The sequence below is a fragment of the Trichosurus vulpecula genome, chromosome 5 (assembly GCF_011100635.1).
Source record: "Trichosurus vulpecula isolate mTriVul1 chromosome 5, mTriVul1.pri, whole genome shotgun sequence".
Classification (NCBI taxonomy): Eukaryota; Metazoa; Chordata; class Mammalia; order Diprotodontia; family Phalangeridae; genus Trichosurus; species Trichosurus vulpecula.
This window is the reverse complement of record NC_050577.1, coordinates 284453747-284478849: the sequence shown is the minus strand read 5'-3', so window position 1 is coordinate 284478849 and position 25103 is coordinate 284453747. Positions and strand designations below refer to the sequence as shown.

The following is a 25103-nucleotide window of genomic DNA, read 5'->3' as shown; positions in this document are numbered from 1 at the left end:
CTACTGTATGTAGTGCTCTCTTGGTTCTGCTCATTTTGCTCTTCATTATTTTGTGCAAGTCTATCCACATTTTTCTAAGATCATCGAGCTCTTCGTTTCTTATAGCACATTAGTATTCCATCACAATCATATACCACAACTTGTTCTACCATTCCCCAATTGATGGGCATGCCCTCAATTTGCCACCACAAATAGAGTTTCAATAAATGTTTTAGAATATATAAGTTCTTTCCCTTTTTCTCTAATCATCCTAGTAGTGGTATTGCTATGTCAGAGGGTAGATACAGTTTAATGACTCTTTGGAAATAATTCCAGATTGTTCTCCAAAATGGTTGAATTAGTTCACCAAAGGTGAATTAGTATCCCAATTTTTCCATATCCCCGCCAACATTTGTCACTTTTCTCTTCAATCATTTTAATCACTCTGAAAAGTATAAAGTTATATCTCAATATTGTTTTAATTTGTATTTCTCTAATCAATAATGATTTAGAGCATTTTTCCATATGACCATAAATTGTTTGGATTTCTCCATTGGAAAACTGCGTGTTCTTATTCTTTGATCATTTATAAATTGGAGAATGATTTGCATTCTTATAGATTTGATAAAGTTACTTGCATATCTGAGATATGAGAACTTTATCTAAGAATCTGTCTAAAAGCTTTTCCCCAATTTTCTGCTTTCCTTCTGATCTTAGCTAAATTTTTTTAGTTGTACAAAATTTTTTAATTTAATGTAATAAAAATTATCCATTTTATACCTCACACTGCTCTATATCTCTTGTTTATTCATAAATTGTTCACCAGACCATAAGTCTGATAGGTAATACATTCCTCATTCTTCAAATTTTCCTGTAATCTCTTGATATCTAGGTAACATTTTGATTTTATCTAGGTAAATGGTGCAAGATATTGGTCAATTCCCAATTTGTGCCAGACTGCTTTCCAGTTTTCCAAAAAATTGTTACAAAATAATGAATTCTTATTCCCAAAACTTAAGTTTTTACACTTATCAAATAAAAGATTACTATTATCTATTAACTACTATAAATTGTATGTCTACTCTCTTCTACTTATCTACCTTTCTATTTCTCACCAGATAGTTTTGATAATTACAGTCTTGCAAAACTGTTTAAGATCTGGTACTGCTAAAATTCCTTCCTTTATATTTTTTTACTAGTTCCTTTGATATTCTTCACTTTTTGTTCTTCCAAATAAATTTTGTCATTGTTTTTTCTAATTCAGTAAAAAAAAAAATTTGTTAATTTAATTGGGATGACATAGAATAGAATAATAGAATTAGTTTAGGTAAAATTGTCATTCTTATTATATTGAATGCCTACCCAATGAACAATTAATATTTCTCCAATTATTTAAATCTGATTTTATTTGTATAAAATTTTTTTTATAATTTTGTTCATATAGCTCCTGGATTTGTTTTGGTAGTTGTATTCCCAGATATTTTATACTGTGTAGAGCTATTTTAAATGGGGTGTTTCTTACTATCTCTTCTTGCAGGGTTTTGTTTGTGATATATAGGAATGTTGATGATTTATACGGACTTACTTTACATCTTGCTACTTTGCTGAAATTATAGAAACAACTAACTATAGAAACAACTAATAGTAGAAACAACTAACATTTTAGTTGAGTCTTTGGAATTTTCCAAGTATATTAACATATCATCTGCAAGAAGATTTAGTTTATTACCACATTCCCTATTTTGATTCCTTCTATTTCTTTTTCTTCTCTTATTGCATTGCTAGGACTTCAAATACAATATTGAATAATGCAGTGACAGTGTGCGTCTTTGTTTCACACCTGATCTTACTGAGAAGGCTCCCAGCTTATCTCCATTACAAATAATGCTTCACTTTTTATCAACTTAAGGGAAATTCCACTTATACCTATACTTTCAAGTGTTTTTAATAGAAATGAATGTTATAATTTATCAAAAGCTTTTTCTGCATCTATTGATATATGATAAGACAATTTTTATTATTGATATAATCAGTTACATTAATAGTTTTTATGTTAGACCATCTCTTCATTCATGGTATAAATCTTGCTTGTCATAATGTATAATCTTTGTAATATATTATTGTAATCTTTTAGCTAGTATTTTATTTAGGATTTTTGAATCCATGCTCATTAATGAAATTAGTCTATAATTTTCTTTCCGTTTTTACTCTTCCTGGTTTATGTATCAGTATCATATTTGTTTCATAAAAGGAACTTGGTGGGAATCCCTTCTTTGCCTAATATTCCAAACAATTCATTTAATTTTGGAATTAGTTGATCTTTGAATGTTTGATAAAATTCACCTGTAATTCCATCTGGTTCTGGTGTTTTTTTTTTCTTAAGAAACTCATTTATGGCTGGTTCAATTTCTTTTTCTAAAATAGGTCTATTTAGATATTCTATCTCCTTTTCTGCTTATTTAGGTAATTTATATTTTTGTAAATATTCTTCCATTTCACTTAAATTGTTACATTCATTGGCATACAGTTGAGCAAAATAACTCCTTATAGTTGCTTTCATTTCATCTTTGTTAGTAGTATATTCATCCATTTCATTTTTTTTGAGGGGTGAGGCAAGGGCAATTGGGGTTAAATGACTTGCCCAAGGTCACACAGCTAGTAAGTGTGTCAAGTGTCTGAGGTTGGATTTGAACTCAGGTCCTCCTGACTCCAGGGCTGATGTTCTACTCACTGCATCTTATAGCTGCCTCAATCCATTTCATTTTTAATACTAGTGATTTGGTTTTTCTTTTTTTAAAAAAATCAAATTACTTAATCGATTTCATTGTTTTTTTCCATAAAATCAGCTTTTAGGTTCTTTCAATTTATTCAATGTTTTTTTTTATACAGTCAATTTTAATAAGCTCACCTTTAATGTTTAGGATTTTCAATTTAGTGTTTGATCAGGAATTTTTAGTGTGTCCTTTTACTACTTTTTAAATTGCATACCCAGTTCAGTGGTCTGCTCTTTCTCTATTTTATTGATGCAAGCATTTAAAGATATACATTTTCCTCTGATTATGGCTTTTGCTGTATTTCATTGGTTTTGATATGTTGTCTCATTTTTGTAATTCTCTTTCGTGAAATTGATTTTGTTCTAGGATTTGTTTTTTAACCCACTGATTCTGTAAGACTAGATTGTTTATCAAAGGATGTGAAGAGGCAGTTTTCAGAGGAAGAAATTAAAGCTATCTGTAGTCATATGAAAAAAATGTTCTAAATCATTATTGATTAGAGAAATACAAATCAAAACAACTCTTAGGTACCACATCTCTCCTGTCAGACTGGCCAACATGACAAAACAGGAAAATGATAAATGCTGGAGAGATTCTGGGAAAATTGGAACACTGTTATGTTGTTGGTGGAGTTGTGAACTGATCCAGCCATTCTGGAGAGCAGTTTGGAACTATGCCCAAAGGGCTGCAATGTGAAAAGGACCCATATGTACAAAAATGTTTATAGCAGCTCTTTTTGTGGTGGCAAAGAATTGGAAATCAAGGGGATGCTCATCAATTGAGGAATGGCTAAAGAAGTTGTGGTTTATGAATGTAATGGAAGACTATTGTGCTATAAGAAATGGGGAACAGACAGACTTCATAATAACCTGGAAAGACTTAGGTGATCTGATGCTGAGTGAGGGGAGCAGAACCAGGAAAATATTATACATGATTACAGACACACAGTATCTGTGATGACTAACTTTGATACACTTGGCTCTTCTCAGCAATACAAGGTTCAAAGGCAACTCCAAAAGCCTCAAGATGGAAAGAGCTATCTACATCCAGAGAAAGAATTATGGAGTCTGAATGCAGATTGAAGCAAACTATTTGCTCTCTCTTTTTTTTCCCTTTTTTTTTGGTTTTGTTTCTTCTTTCTCATGATTCATTCCATTGGTTATAATTCTTCTTTACAACTTGACTATTGTGTAAATAAGTTTAATGTGAAGGTATATGTAGAACCTATATCAGATTGCATGCCATCTTGAGGGGGAGGGTAGAGGAGAGGGAAAGGGAAAAAATTTGGAACTCAAAAACTTGTGGAACTGAGTGTTGTAAACCAAAAATACAAAATGAATTAAAAAAATAAAATAAAATAGAAAAAAAGATTAGGTTGTTGAAGTTCCAAGGTACCACATCATACTTATCAGATTAACTAACATGACAAAACAGGAAAAGGATAAATGTTGGAAAAAATGTGGGAAAATTGGAGCACTAATGCAATGTTGGTGGAGTTGTGAATTGATCCAACCGTCATGGAGAGCATTTTGGAACTATGCATAAAAATCTATAAAACTATGACACTGTGACCCAACAATACCACTTCTAGGTCTATATCCAAAAGACATTATAAAAAATGGGAAAAGGAACTTGTAATGGTAATGTAAATTTGAAAATCTTCCCCACCTAATTAATAGGCCCATGTGACCTGCTTACATCACAGGAAGCCTAAGTCACGTGTGGTGGGAGGAGCTTGCTGAATGAGAAAAACAGGAAAGGGTGGAGCAGGAAATTCTCAGAGCAGTTTCAGCTGAGGGAGAAAGAGGCATGCTAGCTGTGCTGTGAATGTGTTTGTGGGAAGGCCCCAGCAGGGGGAGTGTATGGCTTTGGGATGGTGAGGCTCTGTGCTGTGATATTGTGTTTTAAGTTCCTTGCTGTTATGATGAAGTGGGCTTATTGGTTTTGGGAGCTGGTTGCTGCTTGGATGGGTAGGACTTATTGGTTTGGGGATTTGGTTCTTCGGTATCTGAATAAATGTTTTACTTCATCTATCTTCTATATGGAGAGTCTCTTATATTTTGTGATACAGAACTACACAAGCATATTCCCAGTTATCGTTGATGTTCCAACTATTGCTTGCTGATACAGACCTACATGTACAAAAACATTTATTTTTGTAGTGGCCAAGAACTGGAAATTGAAGGAATGCCCATCAATTGGGGAATGACTGAACAAGCTGTGATATATGAATGTAATGGAATACTATTGTTCCATAAGAAATGATGAGCAGGCAGATTTCAGAAAAACCTGGAAAGACTTGCATGAACCGACACTGAGTGAAATGAGCAGAACCAGGAGAACATTGTACACAGTAACTGCAACACTGTGTGATTTCCAACTTTAATAGACTTAGCTCTTCTGAGCAATGCAATGATCTAAGACAATTGCCAAAAAAAAAACCTCAAGATGGAAAATACTATCCACATCCAGAGAAAGAACTACTGAGTCTGAATGTAAATCAAAACATACTAATTTTTTTTTCTCTGTTTTTTAATGATTTTTTCTTTCTCATGATTTTTCCCTTTGGTTCTAAGTCTTCTTTACAACATGACTAATGTAGAAATATGTTTAATATGATTGGGCATGTATAGCCTATATCAGATTGTATGCTTTTTTGGAGCGGGGAGTGGGAGGAGGGGGAGAAAATTTAAAACTAAAAATCTTACAAAACAGAATGTTGAAAACTAAAAATGAATAATTTCTTAAAAAAGATTAGGTTGTTTAATTTCCAATTAGTTTTTAATTGATGTTTCCATGGTTCCTTATTAAACATATTTTTAGTTGCATTGTGATCTAAAAATAATATTTTACTATTTCTGCCTTTAACTATAAATTTTTATATGCTAATATGTGATCAATATAAAATTCTATTCACTTCCTTTACTTCTTATTTATTTTTTGTTTAGACTTCTCTAGTTCTGGGAAGGGAAGATTAAAGTCCCCCACTATTATAGTACCATTGCTATCTCCACTTGTAATTCATTTAACTCTTCTCTTAAAAATTTAGATACTATAGTATTTGGTTGAGTATTGATACTGCTTCATTGTCTATGATACCTTGTGTCAAAATGTAGTTGCCCTCTTTATCTTTTTTAATTAAATCTATTTCAGCTTAATATCATCTGAGATCATGATTACTACCGTTGTCTTTTTTTGCTGAAGCATAATGAATTCTACTCTTCCTCCATTTTAACTCTGTGTTTATCTCTCCTTCTTAAGTGTGTTTCTTGTAAATAAAATATTCTTGGAGTCTGATTTTTAATATGTTTTGCTATCTATTTCTGTTTTATGGGTAAGTACATCTCATTCACATTGAAAGGTATAATTACTATTTGTGAATTTCCCTTCATTTTATTTTTACTCATTATTTTCTTTCTCAGACTTTTTCTTTACCCTGACCCTAATACCTTATTCCCTTTCCTTATCCTCCTATTCCTTATTCTACCCATCCCTCTAAGATTCTCTACCTTCTCTTTCCCACCACCCTTCTAAATATTAATCTACCAAGCCTTCTAAAAGTCTCTCCCTTATCCTGTCCCCTAGTCCACTTATTTCTTCATAAGTTTAGATTTTATACCCTTTTATATGTTTATATTGTTTCCTCTTTACCCCAGATCTGATGAAAATAAGGTTCTAATACCAGTAGCTGCCATCTGTACCTACTTCCTGTGGATCGGTTGTTCCTATCATGCCCCAATTTTATGAAATAATTACTCCTTTTTTATCTTTTCCTACCTCATGCTGTTTTTTTAGAATCACCCCATCATAAACAACTCAGGCCGAATCTTTCTTTCAAACTGCCATGGTAATGATGACAATCTTAAGAATACTGGTAACATTTTCATATATAAGAAGTAAACAGTTTGACATTAGTGAGTCCCTTAGAATTAATCTTTAATGCTTTCCTTATGTTTCTTCTGGATTTTTTTTTATAAATTTCTTTATTTATTTTTAGTTTACCACACATGGTTCTACATAGTTTTGAGTTCCAGTTTTTCTCCCCTCCCTCTCCCCTCCCTCCCCAAGACGGCATGAAGTCTCATATAACTGTCATGTATAACTTCGCATTGAATTAATTTATGCACTAGTCAAGTCGTGGAGAAGAATTTTGACCAATGGAATGAATCATGAGAAAGAAGAAACAGAACCAAAAAAAAAAAAACCCCAAAAACAAAAACAAAAGAGAAGCAGAAAAGGCGAGCATGTAGTGTGCCTCAGTCTGTATTCAAACTTCGCAGTTCTTTGTCTCGATGAAGATAGCATTCTCCATCGTGAGTCCCCTGGAGTTGTCCTTGCTCCTTAGGTTGCTGAGAAAAGCGCAGTATGTCAGGGTTGGTCCTCACGGAATCCATATATCTGTGGCTGTGCACAACGTTTTCCTGGCTCTGCTCCGCTCACTCAGCATTATGTCGTGTAGGTTTTTCCAGGTTGTTATGAAGTCTGCATCATCCCATTTCTTATGGCACAATAGTATTCCATCACCTTCATATACCACAGCTTGTTCAGCCATTCCCCAATTGATGGGCATCCCTTTGATTTCCAATTCTTGGCTACCACAAAGAGAGCTGCTATAAATATTCTTGTACATATGGGTCCTTTTCCCGCTTGCATGATTTCTTTGGGATACAACCCTAGAAGTGGTATTGCTGGGTCAAAGGGTATGAACATTTCTATAGTCCTTTGGGCATAGTTCCAAACCGCCCTCCAAAATGGCTGGATCAGCTCATAACTCCACCAGCAATGCAACAATGTTCCAATTTCCCCACATCCTTTCCAGCATTTATCATTCTCCTGATTTGTTATTTTAGCCAATCTGACAGGAGAGATGTGGTATCTAAGAGTTGTTTTGATTTGCATTTCTCTAATCAGCAGCGATCCAGAGCATTTTTCCATATGCCTGTAGATAGCTTTAATTTCTTCCTCTGAAAACTGCCTGTTCATATCCTTTGACCATTTCTCAATTGGGGAATGGCTTGTATTCCTATATATTCAGCTCAGCTCCCTGTATATTTTAGAGATGAGGCCTTTATCAGAGATACTAGTTGCAAAGATTTTCTCCCAATTTTCTGCTTCCCTCCTAATTCTTGTTGCATTGGCTTTTTTTGTACAAAAACATTTCAATTTGACATAATCAAAATTATCCATTTTGCATTTTGTAATGCTCTCTATCTCTTGTTGGGTCATGAATTCTTTACTTTTCCACAAATCTGATAAGTAAACTATTCCTTGCTTTCCCAAATTACTTAGAGTATCAACTTTTACTCCTAAATCGTGAACCCATTTTGACTTTATTTTGGTATATGGTGTAAGATATTGGTCTATGCCCAGTTTTTGCCCTACCATTTTCCAATTTTCCCAACAGTTTTTGTGAAATAGTGAATTATTAGCCCAGAAACTGGCCTCTTTGCGTTTATCAAAGAGTAGATTGCTAAACTTGTTGATTTCACCTACTTGTGTACCTATCCTATTCCACTGATCCACACCCCTGTTTCTTAACCAGTACCAGGCAGTTTTGATGACTGCTGCTGTGTAGTACAGTTTAATATCTGGTGTGGCTAAGCCACCATCTCTAGCATGTCTTTTCATTAATATCCTAGATACTCTAGACCTCTTGTTTTTCCAAATGAATTTTGTTATTATTTTGTCCAGCTCAGTAAAAAAATTTTTTGGTAGTTCGATTGGTATGGCACTGAATAGATAGATTAATTTAGGTAGAATTGTCATTTTTATTATATTAGCTCGGCCTAACCATGAGCAACTGATATTTCTCCATTTATTTAGATCTGATTTTATTCGCATGAAAAGTGTTTCATAGTTATGTTCATATAGGCCCTGGGTTTGTCTTGGCAAATAGACTCCCAAATATTTTATAGTGCCTTCAGTAACTTTGAATGGACTTTCTCTTTCTATCTCTTGCTGTTGGGCTTTGTCAGTAATGTATAGGAATGCTGAGGATTTATGTGGGTTTATTTTATATCCTGCAACTTTGCTAAAGTCTTCTGGATTTTTGATACCAATTTTCCATTGAGTTCTGATCATTTTGTCACAAATGCCTGAAAATCTTTCAGTTCACAAAATGTCCATTTTTTCCCATTCAAGATTATACTCAGTTTTGCTAGGTAGGTTATTCTTTTTTTTAATTTATTTTTTATTATTTAGTATTTTTAGTTTTTAACATTGATTTCCACAAGATTTTGAGTTGCAAGTTTTCTCCCCATTTCTACCCTCTCTCCCACTGCAAGATGGCATATATTATGATTGCCCCTTTCCCCAGTCTACCCTTCCTTCTGTCACCCCCACTTCCCTCCCCCCCCACTTTATCTTCCTTCCCCTTACTTTCTTGTAAGGCAAGATAGATTTCTATACCCCATTGCCTGTATGTCTTATTTCAAGTTGCATGTAAAAACAACTTTTTCTTTTTGAACATCTGTTTTTAGAATTTTGAGTTCCAAATTCTCTCCCTTCTTCCCTCCCCACCCACCTTCCTTGAGAAGGCAAGCAATTTGACATCGGTCACATGTGTATCATTATGCAAAATACTTCCATATAGTCATGTTGTGAAAGACTATATTTCCCTCCATCCTATCCTGTCCCCCTTTATTCAATTTTCTCCCTTGATCCTATCCCTTTCAAAAGTGTTTGCTTTTGACTACCTGCTCCCCCAATCTGCCCTCCCCTCTATCGACCCTGCCCTCTATCCCCTTCCCCCCTACTTTCCTGTAGGGTAAGATACCCAATTGAGTGTGTATGTTATTCTCTCCTTAAGTCAAATCTGATGAGAGCAAGATTCACTCATTCCCTTTCACCTGCCCCTCTTCCCTTCAATTATAACTGCTTTTTCTTGCTACTTTTATGTGAGATAATTTACCTCATTGTATCTCTCCATTTCTCCTTCTCCCAATATATTCCTTTCTCACCCATTAATTTTATTTCTTTTAGATATCATCCCTTCATATTCAACTCACCCTGTGCCCTCTGTCTCTATATATGTATATTTCCTTCAACTACCCTAATACTGAGAAAGGTCTCTTTCCTCTTTACCTTTTCATGCTTTTCTTGATTCTTGTATTTGAAAGTCAAATTTTTTATTCAGCTCTGGTCTTTTCATCAAGAATGCTTGAAAATCCTCTATTTTATTGAAAATCCATATCTTGCCCTTGAGTATTATACTCACTTTTACTGGGTAGGTGATTCTTGGTTTTAATCCTAGCTCCTTTAACCTCTGGAATATCATATTCCAAGCCCTTCAATGTAGAAGCTGCTAGATCTTGTGTAATCCTGATTGTGTTTCTACACTACTCGAATTGTTTCTTTCTGTATGCTTGCTATATTTTCTCCTTCACATGCAAACTCTAGAATTTGGCTACAACATTCCTAGGAGTTTTCTTTTTGGGAGGTGATCGGTGGATTCTTTCAATTTCTATTTTACCCTCTGGTTCTAGAATATTAGGGCAGTTTTCCTTGATAATTTCTTGAAATATGATGTCTAGGCTCTTTTTTTTTCAGGTCATGACTTTCAGATAGTCCAATAATTTTAAAATTATCTCTCCTGGACCTATTTTCCAGGTCAGTGATTTTTCCAATGAGATATTTCACATTGTCTTCCATTTTTTCATTCTTTTGGTTCTGTTTTGTAACATCTTGATTTCTCACAAAGTCACTAGCTTCCACTTGCTCCATTCTAATTTTTAAGGCATTATTTTCTTCAGTGGTCTTTTGGACCTCCTTTTCCACTTGGCTTATTCTGCCTTTTCAGGCATTCTTCTCCTCATTGGCCTTTTGGAGCTCTTTTGACATTTGGGTTAGCCTATTTTTTAAGGTGCTATTTTCTTTAGTATTTTTGGGGGTCTCCTTTAGCAAGTCATTGACTTGTGTTTCATGATTTTCTTGCATCACTCTCATTTCTCTTCCCAATTTCTCCTCTACTTCTCTTACTTGCTTTTCCAAATCCTTTTTGAGCTCTTCCATGTGCTGAGACCAATTCATATTCTTCTTGGAGGCTTTTGATGCGCCATCTTTGACTTTGTTGACTTCTTCTGGCTGTATGTTTTGATCTTCTTTGTCACCAAAAAGAGATTGTATAGTCTGAGTCTGAGTCCTTTTATGCTGCTTGCTCATTTCCCCAGGGCAATTACTTGACTTTTGAGCTTTTGGTCAGGGTATGACTGCCTTCAGAGTGGCAAGTGCTTTGTCCCAAGCTTCAGGAGTTTTGCACGGCTATTTTCTGAGCTACTTCTATCCTGAGATGGTATGATGCTCTTCTCCTGGCCTGTGCTCTGGTCTGTGAGTGCAAGCACTCCTTTCTGCCATGTAACTACCAGGGGCACTCCCTCTCCACAGTCACCACAATCTCTGCTGCACCAGTACTCCTCCTCCCCCAAGAACCACAAACCAGGACCACCACCCAGATCCAAGCAGGGCAAAGCAAGAGAACCCTGCCTCTGTGTCACCAAAGCACTCTCTGCATTCCTGCTCAGATCCACTGCTTGATTCCTCCCACTGTGTGGGCCAGGGGCTCCAGAAGCAGCTGCTGCTGGAGTTCTGGTACGAGCTGCTGGGGTTTCCTGCTGCTGCTGCCTGCCGCCCCAGGGCTGGGTCCTGTCCATGTTCTTTTCTCACCCAGATCTAGCAGTTTCCCCACTGACCTACTGCATTGTCTTTGGTGTTTGTGGGTTGAGAAGTCTGGTAACTGCCATAGCTCAGTGATTCAGGGCCCTGAGGCCTGCTCTGCCCAGTCTACTCCTGGCTTGGTCTGTCCTGGAGCAGTCCACACTGGGCTGCACCCCACTTCCAGTACAGTGCAATAGACCCTTCCCAGTGACCATCCAGGCCATCTTGGGATGAAGACTTGTTTTCCTCTGTTATTTTGTGGGTTCTGTAGTTCTAGAATTTGTTTAGAGCCTTTTTTACTGGTATTTGGAGGGATTTGGGGAAGAGCTTAAGCAAGTCCCTGTTTTCAAGCAACCATCTTGGCCCCACCCCCTTGGGTAGGTTATTTTTGGTTGTAACCCCTAACTCTTTTGTTCTTTGAAATATAATGTTCCAACACATATGATGTTTTAGCATAGAAGCTGCTAAGTCTTGTGAAATCCTGATTGTATCTCCATGGTATTTAAATTGTTTTTGTTTTTTCTTGTTGCTTTCAATATTTTCTCCTTAACCTGGAAGTCTTGAAATTTTTCTATGACATTCCTGTGAGTTTTCCTCCTGGGATCATTTTCAGATGGTAAATGGCAGATTTTTTTTCTATTTCTACTTTGCCCTCTTGTCCTAGAACTTCAGGGCAATTTTTCTTAATAACTTCTTGTAATATTATATCAAGATTCTTTTTTTGATCATAACTTTCAGATAGTCTGACAATTCTTATATTATCTCTCCTCAAACTGTTCTCCAGATCAGTTGTTTTTCTAATGTGATTCCTGAGATCAAAGTTTCTGAGATCACAGGGTGAAATTTCTTGAGGCCTACCCAGGCTGCTTAAAAGGAGCTGCCTCTAGGGTCTTTTTATTGTTTGTAGATTCTGCCAAATTGGCCCAGAGTGATTACATTTCACTCAGGCCATACTTCAGCCCTGGAGGTCCTGTCTTTCTTGAGGTCCTCCCAAGTTGTCCTAGACTGCTTTGCCCCTTTATTTTTGCTGCCCCACATTCGTTTTGCAGTGGTCTGTCTATTTGTGGAGGAAATTTGTAGAGCCTGAAATTTTCTGACCTACACTGCCATCTTCCCAGAATTCCATTCCAATGACATAAAATTTAAAAGTTTCTATATAAACAAAACAAATGCCACTAAAATTAGAATAAATATGGAAATTGGAAAAAAATCTTTATCTCGAGTTCCTCTATTAAAAGTCTCACCTCTCAGACATATAGAGAACTGTAGCCAGAATGGACTTTGTTTTCTTTGAATGACTCAGCTTGCCTCGTTGAGCTTCCCTGGAAGCTGGGGCTTGCTCTTCCAGGGCAGGAGGCCCAGCGACCATGCCAGGGATCGGAGAGCTTCCTGTGTTCTGAGTCGTGGGGCTGGCTGAGGGGAGGTGTGTTAACGTGGTCTACGCTAGGGGGAGGGGCTAAGTCAAGAACCAATTGGCCCTGGTCGTTCAGGCGGTGCTTGATGATGTCAAAAACTCTATAAGAGGGGAGAGGACAGCTTGAAGATCCTCCTTTCCTTTTCCAGTTGGAGCCAGAGATGCCTACAGCCGAAGCTGAGCTGCCAGTAGCAGAGCTGACTAGAGGCTAGTGGGTAATCTTCTTACTGTAGAGGGAAAGCATGTATACGATTTTGCCTTATACTATCTCGCTTCTCTGTGGCCTCCTGGTTACCCTTGTAAGGCGGACTTATTGGGCCTGGAAGCTTTTGATGAAAATATCAAAATGGGGATGCTGATTTGTGGGCTTGTTATTGTGGAGTGTAAATACATGCTTTAGTTCTCCTGCCTTCTGCCTAGAGAATTCCTTATATCCTGCGGTTCTGGACCTTTTAGGCACATATGAGATTCTCTTTGAAATCATAAATTCTGCCTTCCTAATATAAGAACAGAGTCAAATTTACAAGAATAAGAGCCCTTCTCCGACTGCTAAATGGTGAAGGGATATCAATAGGCAGTTTTCAGAGGGAGAACTCAAAGCTATCTTTAGTAATATGTAAAATTCCTCTACATGACTATTGGTTAGAGAAATGCAAATTAAAATAACTCTGAGGTACTACTCACATGCCTCAGATTGACTAAGATGACAGAAAAGGAAAACGACAGGTGCTGGAGGGGATGAAGGAAAACAGGTTTTAGTGAATTGAAAGTAATTTGGGATTATACCCCAAAAGTTCCTAAACTGTGTATACTGCCTTTTGCCTTAGGGATAATCACTACTGGGTCTATACCTCAAATAGATCAAAGAAAGAGGGAAAGGACTCATATGTACAAAAATATTTACAGCAGGTCCTTTCTTGGCTGTCAAGGAATTGGAAACTGAAAGGATGCCCATCAATTGGGGAATAACCAATCAAGTTATACTATATGAATGTAATGGAATAATATTGTGCTATAATAAATGGAGTGGTTTCATAAAAACCTGGGAAGACTTATTAGGAGCAAGGAGAACCAGGAGAACAATAACTCTGATCAATACAATTAACAACCACAATTCCAAAGAATACATGATAACACATGCTATCCATTTCCACATAAAGAATTTATTTACTCAGAGTACAAATTGAAGCATATTTTCTTTCTTTTAAATTTTTTTGACATTGGAATTTGTTTTGCATGACTATACAAATTTGTAATGAGTTTTGTGTTTCTTGTCTTCTCAATGTGTAAGAGAAAGGGTAGGGAAAGGAGAGAATTTGGAATTGAAAATCAAATTGAATTTTGAAAATTGTAGTGCCTTTCCTTTGTAGGTTGTTTTCAATTTATCCTGTATATAGTTTGTTGTACATAGTTTTTTGGTTGTTCTTTCCATTACACTGTGAGCCAAGTCTATCAAAGTTAGTTATCACAGAAGCAATGTGTCTGTGATTGTGTACAATGTTCTCCTGGTTGTGCTCCCTTCACTGATAATCAGATCATATAAGACTCTCCAGGTTCTTATGAAGTCCATCTGCTCCCCATTTCTTATAGCACAATAGTATTCCATTACATTCATATACCACAATTGGTTTAGCCATTCCCCAGTTGATGGGCATCCCCTTGATTTCAATTCTTTGCCACCACAATAAGAGCTACTATAAATATTTTTGTACATACGGGTCCATTTCCCACTTCTATGATGTCTTTGGGATACAGCCACAGAAATGGTATTGCTGGGTCAAAGGGTATGCACATTTTTCTAGCCCTTTGGGCACAGTTCCAACTTGCCCCCCAGAATAGCTGGATCAATTTGCAACTCCACCAACAATGCAACAGTGTTCCCACATCTTCTCCAGCATTTGTTATTTTCCTAGAATGTCCTTTTCTCAGTGGAATAACCAACTGCCATAATACCAGTAATGAAGCATGCAGCTCATCTCCTGAAAGAGGTGATGGATTCAAGATACAGAATGAGACATAAATTTTTGGACATGATCATTATGGAAATTTGTTTTGCTTGAATATGTGTGTATGTTTGTATACATAAGTGTGAGTGTGTGTGTACACATGCGCATGTGTGTGTAATATAATCTTGCATCCGAGAGAGAAGAGGGGAGGGAGAAAGAAAGAGAGAGAGAGGAGGGGAGGGAAAAGCAGGGAAGGGGAGAAGGCCAAAGGAAATAAATGACAGTTTGAAAGTAATATGTTGACTGTATACTTAAGAAGAAAAGCTATCTCTGTATAAGATATATGCAGTTTCATATACAATACAATCCCATTCTACAATGTATGTGGAAATGCTCATTTTATTTGCTGTTTGTTAACAATAAAAAAGGTTTTAAAAAACAGATTCCCCTTTCAACCTTGTCTCAGATAAACTCAAGAAATGTTTTTCTTAACCCAATTCATCAAAAGATGTTCTTGGTCCTACTCTGATCATTACCAATCAATTTCAGAGAAGATTCATTTGTGTGCAGCCTTTCTAAAGGCTTTTAGAAAAAGCCTTTAAATAAGAATGAAGTTTAAAAATTTCAGTAGAGAACATTGTTTCCTCAAAATTGATAAAGACTTACAAGGTTTCTGGTTCAGATTAGATCAAAGACTTTAGACTAAAGTCCGTCCTAATATTTCTCAATAACCCTAACACTAAAGAGTAAGGGTAAGTTATCTGTTTTGCATACTTGGTATGGTTCTCAGTAGGTCACCAGCTTCATGGCAAATGATAAAGTCTACAAGAACACCATATGCATATATTAGGGACTTATAAAATGTTCCTTGAATTGAACTGAATTGAATTATAATAAATATAAGTAGCAATATATTAGAAAGCCAAAAGTATCTTTCCCAGGGTTACCCACAATGAGTACTTAACAAATGTTAACATAATGGAAACAAAATTTGCCACTTATTTTAACTCTCTTTTTTATGCCAGTACCTTAACTGGGTACAGTTTGTGTATTTGCAAAAGGCAAACAGAAGCTCTGAAGGAGGAAGAACGTGTTTGCGTGTGCATCTGCGCAAAAAAAAAAAAAAATACAAAGCCTCTAGTTAATAAAATTCTTTTGGATTCTGGCAATTTGTCTCACAAATGTCATTTTGTTAGCTTATTTTAGCCCCATTCTGGCATTCCTCTTAAACATGTAGCCCATATCATTCTCAAACCTTTCACTGGGATTTTCTAAGCTCTGCTGACACCACCTTCCTGGTTTGTTTTTTTCCCCAGGGTGCAGGTGCAAAGTGGCTCTCCAAGCCTAAGAAGAGTTCACCTGCCTGCAGGGCGGATTTTTCCAGAATCAAACGGAAATGTGTGTGCGTGTGTGTGTGTGTGTGTGTGTGTGTGAGAGAGAGAGAGAGAGAGAGAGAGAGAGAGAGAGAGAGAGTGTTTGTGTATGTGGGGGGGGGGGGTCTGAGTGTGTGAGAGTGTGTGTGTGTGTGTGTGTGTGTGTGTGTGTGTGTGTGTGTGTGTGTCTGAGTGTGCTGCTGTGTCTGTGTGTAGGTTTTTCAGGTGGGAGGAGAGTTGAGGAGAGGCCCAACGCCTCGGAGGCGTGGCTCAGGGGCGGAGACCCGCTAGCTAGCGCCCAGGGCTACCTCCGACCGCCTCTTTTCTCCCAGGTCTCGCGGCTACAGGAAGGAGAGCGGAGCTCCGCGGCCACCAGTCTGCACACCACCCTACCACCCCCTCCTTATGGCCATGGCAGCCCCAAGCTTACCTGTGGAGTGTGGCTACATCCGAACCGTCTTGGGCCAGCAGATCCTAGAGCAGCTGGACAGCTCCAGTCTGGCTCTGCCTTCAGAGGCCAAACTGAAACTGGCTGGGAACAGTAGCCGCCTTGACCAGTCTGCTAAAACCCTCAGAATCCAGGAGCAGGTCCAGCAGACTCTGGCCAGAAAAGGCAAGAGTTTCGTGGTGAACGGTGAGTGAGCCTCGACTTGTTGGGAGCCCCGGGCGGATTCTCCTCTTTCCTCTCGGGACGTTTTCTTCTTCCCCAGTTCTTTCCTGTGCTTCCCATGGGCTGCCCCACCCAGATTACGGGTGGCCTTTCTGGGCTGGGAAAGGCCGCAGGAAACCTGAGGAGGACTTTTATTCGTAGTTGGACTTGTTGCTCTTTGTGTGTTACTGACTTCATCTTCCTCCCCTCTCTTGCAGTTCCCCACCTCACTGGTAGCATGTTTGAAAAAAGCCTAAAAATAACATTTCAGGATTTCATAATAGAGTTATATTGATATACTTTAAAAGAAGAGGTCCGATATACCTCCTTTGATTTTTTTTTTTAAACTCATATTTGCTTGTCTTATAAGATCATAAATTAAGATCTGAAAGGAACCTAAGAGATCATCTGGTCCAAACTAGTCGTTTACAATTGAGGAAACTGAGTCCCCTATAGGTTCTGACTTGCCCAAGGTCATAGGTAATGACTGACTGAATTAGGATCTGAATCCACATTCTCTCACTCCAAAACCCACTCTGTTTCCACTTTAGTATAGTGCCACTTTTTTCTTCTAAAGATCTGAGAGTTCCTCACTGATCATTATACATTGCTACCTTAATGTCTCTGGCATTTTATGAGGGAATACTGGTCATTGTATTAATCCTCCCATTTATCAAAGATTCAACTGGAGAGCCACTAATAAAGATAAAAGCCTTAATGAAAAGGAAAGAGATTTTAGCCAGCTCCCACGGGCTACTTCCTTCCTTCCTCCCTGACTTGGTGTCCTAGGGCAGAATGGATTTTTTAGGAGAGCAGATTGAGGAGACTAAAGGGTGCCCTAAATATAACTTCAGCCTAGAACACGAAGTTCTGAGGAAAAAGGAGAAAAAGTGAAATGTGACCAGCTGAGGTGGTGAAAGACAAAGAAGTCAAGGTTTGTAAGCAAAGATAAAAATAAACCTACATAAATATGCATAGTTAGGTGCTGAACTCTTTTAGGACCACTAATTTTTTCAGATCAATAAGGTAAATTAAGTTCTTACCCCTGTTTCAAAGGCTGACCAGATTTGGAGTCAAGAGTTCTAAATCCTTGGCTTTACCACTTACTAAGATTATTGTATAACCTTGAGCAAATTAATAAAGAGGATTGAGATGGCAATTTCCTTATGTATAACATTAGAGGGGTTGACTAGGCCCTCCAAACTCCCTTCGGGCTCTGTATCCTATATGATCTTACGAATTTAACTCAATGGCCAGAGTGTAACTGGCAATAGGAAATTAGATCCCATTGAGGTTAGCAGGGTGGTGACTCTTTATAAAATGCAAACATAAAAACATAAGACTGCTTGAAAACTATTAATGATAAGAATTAAAATACCCAAAAGATGGGTATTTCCTGGCCTACTATGACCCTTGGTAAATGAATACATAAGTATGATATAGTATAGTAGCATAAGCACAATTCCTAGTATAATTTATTAATTCAGTGGGGTTTTAGGCTTCCAATTTTGTTATTCTCTTCTTTGATTTTTAGAATTTATATTTTAGTGTTTGAGTTTTTTAATTAATTGATTTTCTAGTTTCTAAAGTTGCATACCCAATTCATTGGTCTGTTTTTTTCTTTTTGTTGATGAAATTGTTTACAGATTAAAATACAAAAGCTTTCATTCCTGATATAAATCCAACCTGGTCATAAAATATAATCTCATTGATATTTTTTGTAGCCTCTTTGCTAATATTTAACTTAATTTTTTCCTTCAATATTCATTAGGAATATTTTGTAGTAGTCTCTGTATTTTGACTGTCCCTAGTTTATCAAGATAAAAAAGGAATTTTATAGGGCCCCTTTTCCTGTTTTTGCAAACATTATGTAATGTTGCAAGTAGTTTTTCTTTGAATATTGAATAGAATTTACTTGTAAATCCATCATCTTGTATTTTTTTTGTTTTGGTGTTTCCTTTCTGTCATATTTAATTCTGAGATTAGGTTATTAATGGTATCACCTCTGTTAATCTAGGTATTTTGTATTTCTTTGTATTTTAAATATTTAATTTTTTCCAATTACATGTAAAACAATTTTTAACATTTGCTTTTTAAAACTTTGAATTCCAAATTCCCTCCTTCCTCCTATCCCCCCTCATTGAGAAGACAAGCAATTTTATATAGGTTATACTGTGCAGTTATGCAAAGCATATTTCCATACTGGTAATGTTGTGAAAGAAAACACAAACAAAAAACCCAAGAAAAATAAAGTAAAAACTAGTATGCCTCAATCTGCATTCAGACTCCCAACAGTTTTTTCTCTGGAGGTGGATAGCATTTTTCATCATAAGTCCTTTGGAATTATCTTAGATCATTGTATTGCTGAGAATAGCTAAATCATTCACAGTTGATAATCCTTACAATAATGCTGTTATTGCATACACTGTTCTCTTGGTTCTGCTCACTCCAATTTGCACCAGTTCATGTAAGTATTTCCAGGTTTTTCTGAAAGTATCCTACTTATCATTTCTTATAACACAATAATATTTTATCATACTCATATCTACAATTTGTTTAGCCATTCCTCAGTTGATGAGCATCCCCTCAATTTCCAATTTTTGCCACCACAAAAAAGAGCTACTATAAATATTTTTGTACATATAGCTCCTTTTCCTTTTTTAAAAATTTCTTTGGGATTTTTTGCATATTGCTGGGTCAAAGGGTATGTAGTTTTATAATCCTTTGGGCATAGTTCCAAATTGCTTTCCAGATCAGTTCACAACTATTTTCCTTCATCCCCTTCAACATTTGTCATTTTCCTTTTCTGTCATATTAGCCAGATGTCAAGTGATACTTCAGAGTTGTTGCATTTTATATATTTTTTTTAATTTTTAAATATATCTGAGAATCATAGAAATGATAATTAAAACCACAGGAGCCAATTAGATAGAAAAGACTGGGTGGGGGGGGTGGGAAACACACCAAGCATTAGTGGTATGGCCTTGGCTAAGATCTAGTAAAGGACATTGAAAAGGAATTGCCATACAAATAAGAGAACCAGGAGAGAGTAGTGTCATGAAAAGCATATAAAGAGGAGAGGGCGATTGACCTGCAGAGAGGTCGAGAACAATGCAGATTGAGAGATGGCATTTTTATTTGAATGATGATGTAGGAAGCCATGCTTCAGAGAGTTAAGAAGAGGGTGAAGAGAGGAAGTGAAGGCACTGATTATTGATGGACTTCTCAAGGAGTTTAGAAATGAAAGAATTGAGAGATATGCTATATAGGATAATAGCTATCAGGAATGGACAGATCACTTAAAGGTTTTTTGACGATAGAGGAGACATGGGGATGATTGTAAGGAGTAGGGAATGGGCAGGAAGAGGTTGAAGGTTAGTGAGAAATCAGAGATGGTAGAAGGGGCAATCTGCTGGAGAAGATGGGATGGAATGGGATCACTTCTGCATGTAGAATTTTGCCTTGGCAAAGAAGAAGGGTTAACTCTTCTTGTGAGACAGGGGTGAAGAAATAGATAGTGGCATAAGACATCTGAATATGAGTTGAGGAGGAAAGAACAAGAGGGGGTGTCTTGGCAAATAAATGGCTTCAAGTTTTTCAGTAAAATATAAAGTAAGTTAATCAGATGAATAAGGAAGTAAGGAGGTGTTTGGGATGTTTGAAGAGGGATGGAAAGGTTTGAAAGGTCAATGTGTGAGTGGGATAGAAAATCAATTAGGGAAGCATAAAAGGATTGCCTTGATTCAGTGAGGGCCAAATTGAGATTATAGATTTGTAGTGGACAAATTCACCAATTCAAATTTCCTTCAACTCTATTAAGCAGCACATGAATAGAAGCAAAAGCAACAAATAGGGGGAATAATCCAAGGCTGACATTTATTAGGACAAAGATTAATGATAAGATAAAGTGGGCAAGGGAGTTGAGAGAAGAGGACAATGTAGAGTTGAATTGTTTCACCCATAGGTCTAAATAGGGAAGGGAGGGAGAGTGTGACCTAGGAAAGAACTGAAAGTTAGAGGGTTTGGAGGTCATGGTAAGGGACAAAGGGACAAAGAACAAAGTTGGGAGTTGCAAGGCAGAGAGAGAAATGGACTGAGAACAGATTATGATCATATAAAGGAATTTCAGAATTCATGAACGTGGTTGTGGAACCACTTATGGGTGATGGCAAGATCAAGAATATAATCATCTTGATGTGTAGTTGGGGTGGGGTGAAGGAATAGGTAATGGGAAGTGAGTGAATTAAAGAAACGGGAGGATAAGGTATTGGAGGGAGTTCCAAAATGTATGTTGAATTCCCCTAGTATGAGGGCAGGAATTGGGGGACATTGCAGAGGAGGAGGGGGAAGGGGTGGTCAGTGGAGAACTGAGGACCTGTTTAAATAATGATAGCCAGAGATTGAGAATCACTGAGATGGGGAGAGTATGATGGGATGGGAATATGTTGATCATTGAGGATTGTGATTAGACCATCTCTAGGGGTTTGACCTAAGGGTGGAGTTATTTATCCCTGCGTATGAAACAATAGGTCTTTCTTCTGCAACTTGGTTCTGTAAGATAGTAAGTCCCCTACCCCACTATGTCCCCTTTCTACTGTAGCGAATTTCTTTTGCCTTTTTTCTTTTAAGTTTATCAAAACTATTCCCCAAACCTTTGTTATATTTCTTGATAAATCCTCTGGAATCATGATTGATCAGACTTAAGTCTTTCAAAATTTTTCATTTTTACAATGCATTCTTATTGAATAAATTGTTATCTTTGTTCTGCTCACTTCACTTAGTACAAATGTAAGCCCAGCCCAATCTGAGTGCTTAGAGTATCTTCTCTGGCTTTCCTTGCTGGACCACTCTCTAGTGTCCAAAGGTCTTTGGCTGACTCTCCATTATGAGCTAGGCTGGAAAAAAGATTTACTGCAGTCTCCCTGTATCTCCCAGTCTTGTGCTCTTCCTCCATATTTGTTGGAGTACTATGGAACAGTCTACTGCTCCCTCTTATTTCTCCATCCTTGCTGGGCTCTCTGTTCTTTCCAGTGACCACATCATTCTCCATAGATTCACTTATCTCTAAGCAGGTTAGTACCACATCCACTCCTTATCTCCTCCCAGATTTCTAATCCTACATCTTCAACTGCCTTTATATCTCTAGCACCTAGCAGAGTGCCTGGCACAGAGTAGGCACTTAATAACTGTTTATTAAGTGATACACATTTTCCCCTACATATCCTATAGGCATCTCAAAACTCAAAATGGCAGTTCGGTGGCACAATGGGTAAGGGAGCTGGACTTGTAGTCAAGAAGTCCTCCCTCAGGTACTTACTAGCTGTGTGACCCTTTACAAGTCACTTAACCCCATGTCAGCCTTAGTTTCCTCATCTATAAATGGGGGTATAATAGCATCCACTTTAACCCCTATCAGCCTTAGTTTCCTCATTGATAAATGGGGGTATAATAAACTTCATGTGTTCAAATGAGGATCCAATGAGGTAATATATGTAAAACATTTTGCAAACTTTAGAGTGCTATATATATGTTAGCAATTAGTAGCTATTATGTCCAAGACAAATGTTTTATCTTTCAACCTAAACTCAAATGGGGCTCTTAATTTCTCTTTTTTTTGTGGGGGCGGGGGGGAAGATTTGGTAGATTTTATTCTTCCAGTCACTCAAGTTCAAAAACCAAGAGTCATTGTGGACTTATTCTTTGTGGCAACCCACCCCCACACAATTAGTTTCACATTCTTGTAAATTTTATCTTCTCAATATCATTCATCTCACTCAATATTATTGCCTTTTCTACATTAACACCACAACTGCCCCAGCTCAGTTTCTCATTACCTGAACTATTACAGTAGCCTCCTAATTGATTTACCTAAATCTAATCTCTCCCCATGCTAATTCATCTTCCACACAGCTGCTAAACTGATATACCTCAGACACATCTGGCTATGTCACTTCACTGTTGTCCTAGGATAAAATACATTTTCTTCTGGCATTTAAAGCCCTTCACATTCTGACTCCAGCCTATCTTTCCAGTCTGATTATGCATTCCTTCTCCTCACACACTTTACACTCCAGATAAACTGGTTTATTTGCTGTTCCTAACACATGACACTCCATCTTCATGTTTATATAGACTATCACATGTTTAAAATTCTCTTCCCCTAAACCTCTAGCTCTTAGAACTCCTTCAAAGGTCATCTCAATTACTATATCCTTTAAGAAATCTCTCCTCACTCTACATTTCCTTTGGTCTACCATTTTTCACCCCTATTACTTTATATTTATTTCTTATTTATTCTGTATTTCCTTTTATGGACTCATAACCTAGTACAGTGCCTGCCACTCTATCTAATAAATATTTGTTGGTTATGTGATGTAGGGTCTTGGGCACTTATCAATATTAATTATTAATAAAATGAGAGGATTGTACTACATGACTGTTCAAGTGCCTTTCTTATTTACTAACTTCCTTAGCAACCTTCTTTTTTATTGTAGTACTCCTTTCCCAGAGGGACCATGACATTTTGAGAGACAGAAAAAATCTGTATTTAGAATCATGGCACAAAACTATGGAACTAGAAAGAACCTTAGAGGCCATCTATTCCAAGCCTGTCATTTTTATAGATGAGTAAATTGAGGACCAGAGAAATTAAATGACTTGCCCATTGTGGCCTAGCTATTAAGTGTCAAAATTGGAATTAAAACCTAGGCTCTTTGACTCCAAATTCAGTGCTCATTTCTCTATACCATTCTGAATTTTAATTCTCTTCCTCTCATGGATCTTTTCTTCTTCAGAGTTCCCAGGCCACATTCTTGGAGTTCAAAGTACTAAGGCTGAGCAATCTTTAATAGAGAATATTCATATTCTGCCAGTCTGTACTGTTGTTTAGGTTAGGAAACATTGATCTAGTCCAGCTGACCCCTTTTATGGAGGAGGCTTTTGTGTTGGCTGGGAAATTTCCAGAGAGGTGATATGATTTGTCTAAGGGTCTCAATAATCTTCTTTGCCCTGGTAGTTGGGGTGCAATAAAGTCATCTGACCCCCCAAAACAGTGCTTTTTCTGGTACATTATGTATCAATTCAACAATTTGCAAGTGTCTACTTTCCTACTTTTCCTACTCTGTAGGAAAGAAAAATTTAAATCCTGTTGTCATGTATCTTATTATCTACAAGGGGTAGATAATACACAAACAACTATAATACAGCATAAATACATAAGAAAGTAACATGATTTTTTGAGGTCTAAGGGAAGAAAATATGCAGCTAGGGGAGAAAATTTGAACAAAGCTTTAAACAAAAGGTTGGAATTCAACAATAGGGATGAAAGAGTAAAGGGTCATTCCAAGCATAGGGAGCAACATGATCAAAAGATATAGAAGTAAAAAAGCAAAGGGCATATATGTACATGCAGAGTACATAGAAAAGAAGATTGATGCCGGACTGTGAAGGGCTTTGAATGATAGAGAATTTGAACTTTATTTAAGAGGCAGTTAGTAGACATTTATTTATTCTTCATGAATGCTAATAAATTAGTCTTCATGACACTGCACTGCTTGAAGACAAATACAAATAGGTTATTATTCAGTATGTTGAAGGATAGATTGAAACAAGGAGAGAGTAGTAGAGGAAAAATAGGTTAAGAGACAATTGTTAAAGTCCAGAGAGGTGGTAACAAGGGTCTATAGGGGTGCGGAACCCCTGCCCTATACTATGGTAGTAATGGTGGTAATAGGGAAGAGGAGGAAAATGTGAAGTGCTATGCAGGTGGAATCTGTTGAACTTGGCAACTGATTGAATATGGGAAGAGGGAAGAGGCAAAGGTTTTAACCATAGGAAATTAGGCAAATGCAGCACTGACAGAAATGGTGAAATCAGAAGGTAATACAAGTTTGTTTGTTTTCTGATGTGTTTGAAGTACTGGCCCATTATCCAGGTGAAGATGCTCTGTAAGCAATCATAAATGTGGAGCTGGAGTTCAGTAGATGTTTGTGTGATTAAAATTATACATTTGAATCAGAGAGGTAAGGACTAGAAGTAGAGGTTCTAACAGTGGCTTAGAGTCTTTGTGACTGTGAGCAAGTCACTTTACCTCTCTGAACTTCACATTATAGGTAATGAAGAACACTGGATTTAGAATCTTGAGTCGCGTCTCTTAAGTTCTGATTCTCAGTTTCCTCATTTGTTTGGACTGGGTGATTTTTAAGGTCCTTTTGAGGGCCATTGGCGACCTTTGATAGGACAGTTTCAGTAAAAATCTGGAGATGAAAGGCAAATAGCAAAGAAGTGATGAGAGTATGTGAGAGGCATCTTTCTTTG

At 37.1% G+C, this 25103-nt stretch overlaps 1 protein-coding gene across 1 annotated transcript in view; it reads left to right on the top strand.

The window, feature by feature from the left end:
• Positions 1-16480: 16480 nt before the first annotated feature.
• The window catches only part of PKP2 (plakophilin 2), a 151301-nt gene continuing 142678 nt past the window's right edge, over positions 16481-25103 (top strand). Inside the window, exon 1 of the mRNA XM_036759443.1 lies at positions 16481-16772. Coding sequence (XP_036615338.1) covers positions 16544-16772 — 229 coding nt within the window. The 5' untranslated portion in view covers positions 16481-16543. The remainder of the gene's footprint in view (positions 16773-25103) is intronic.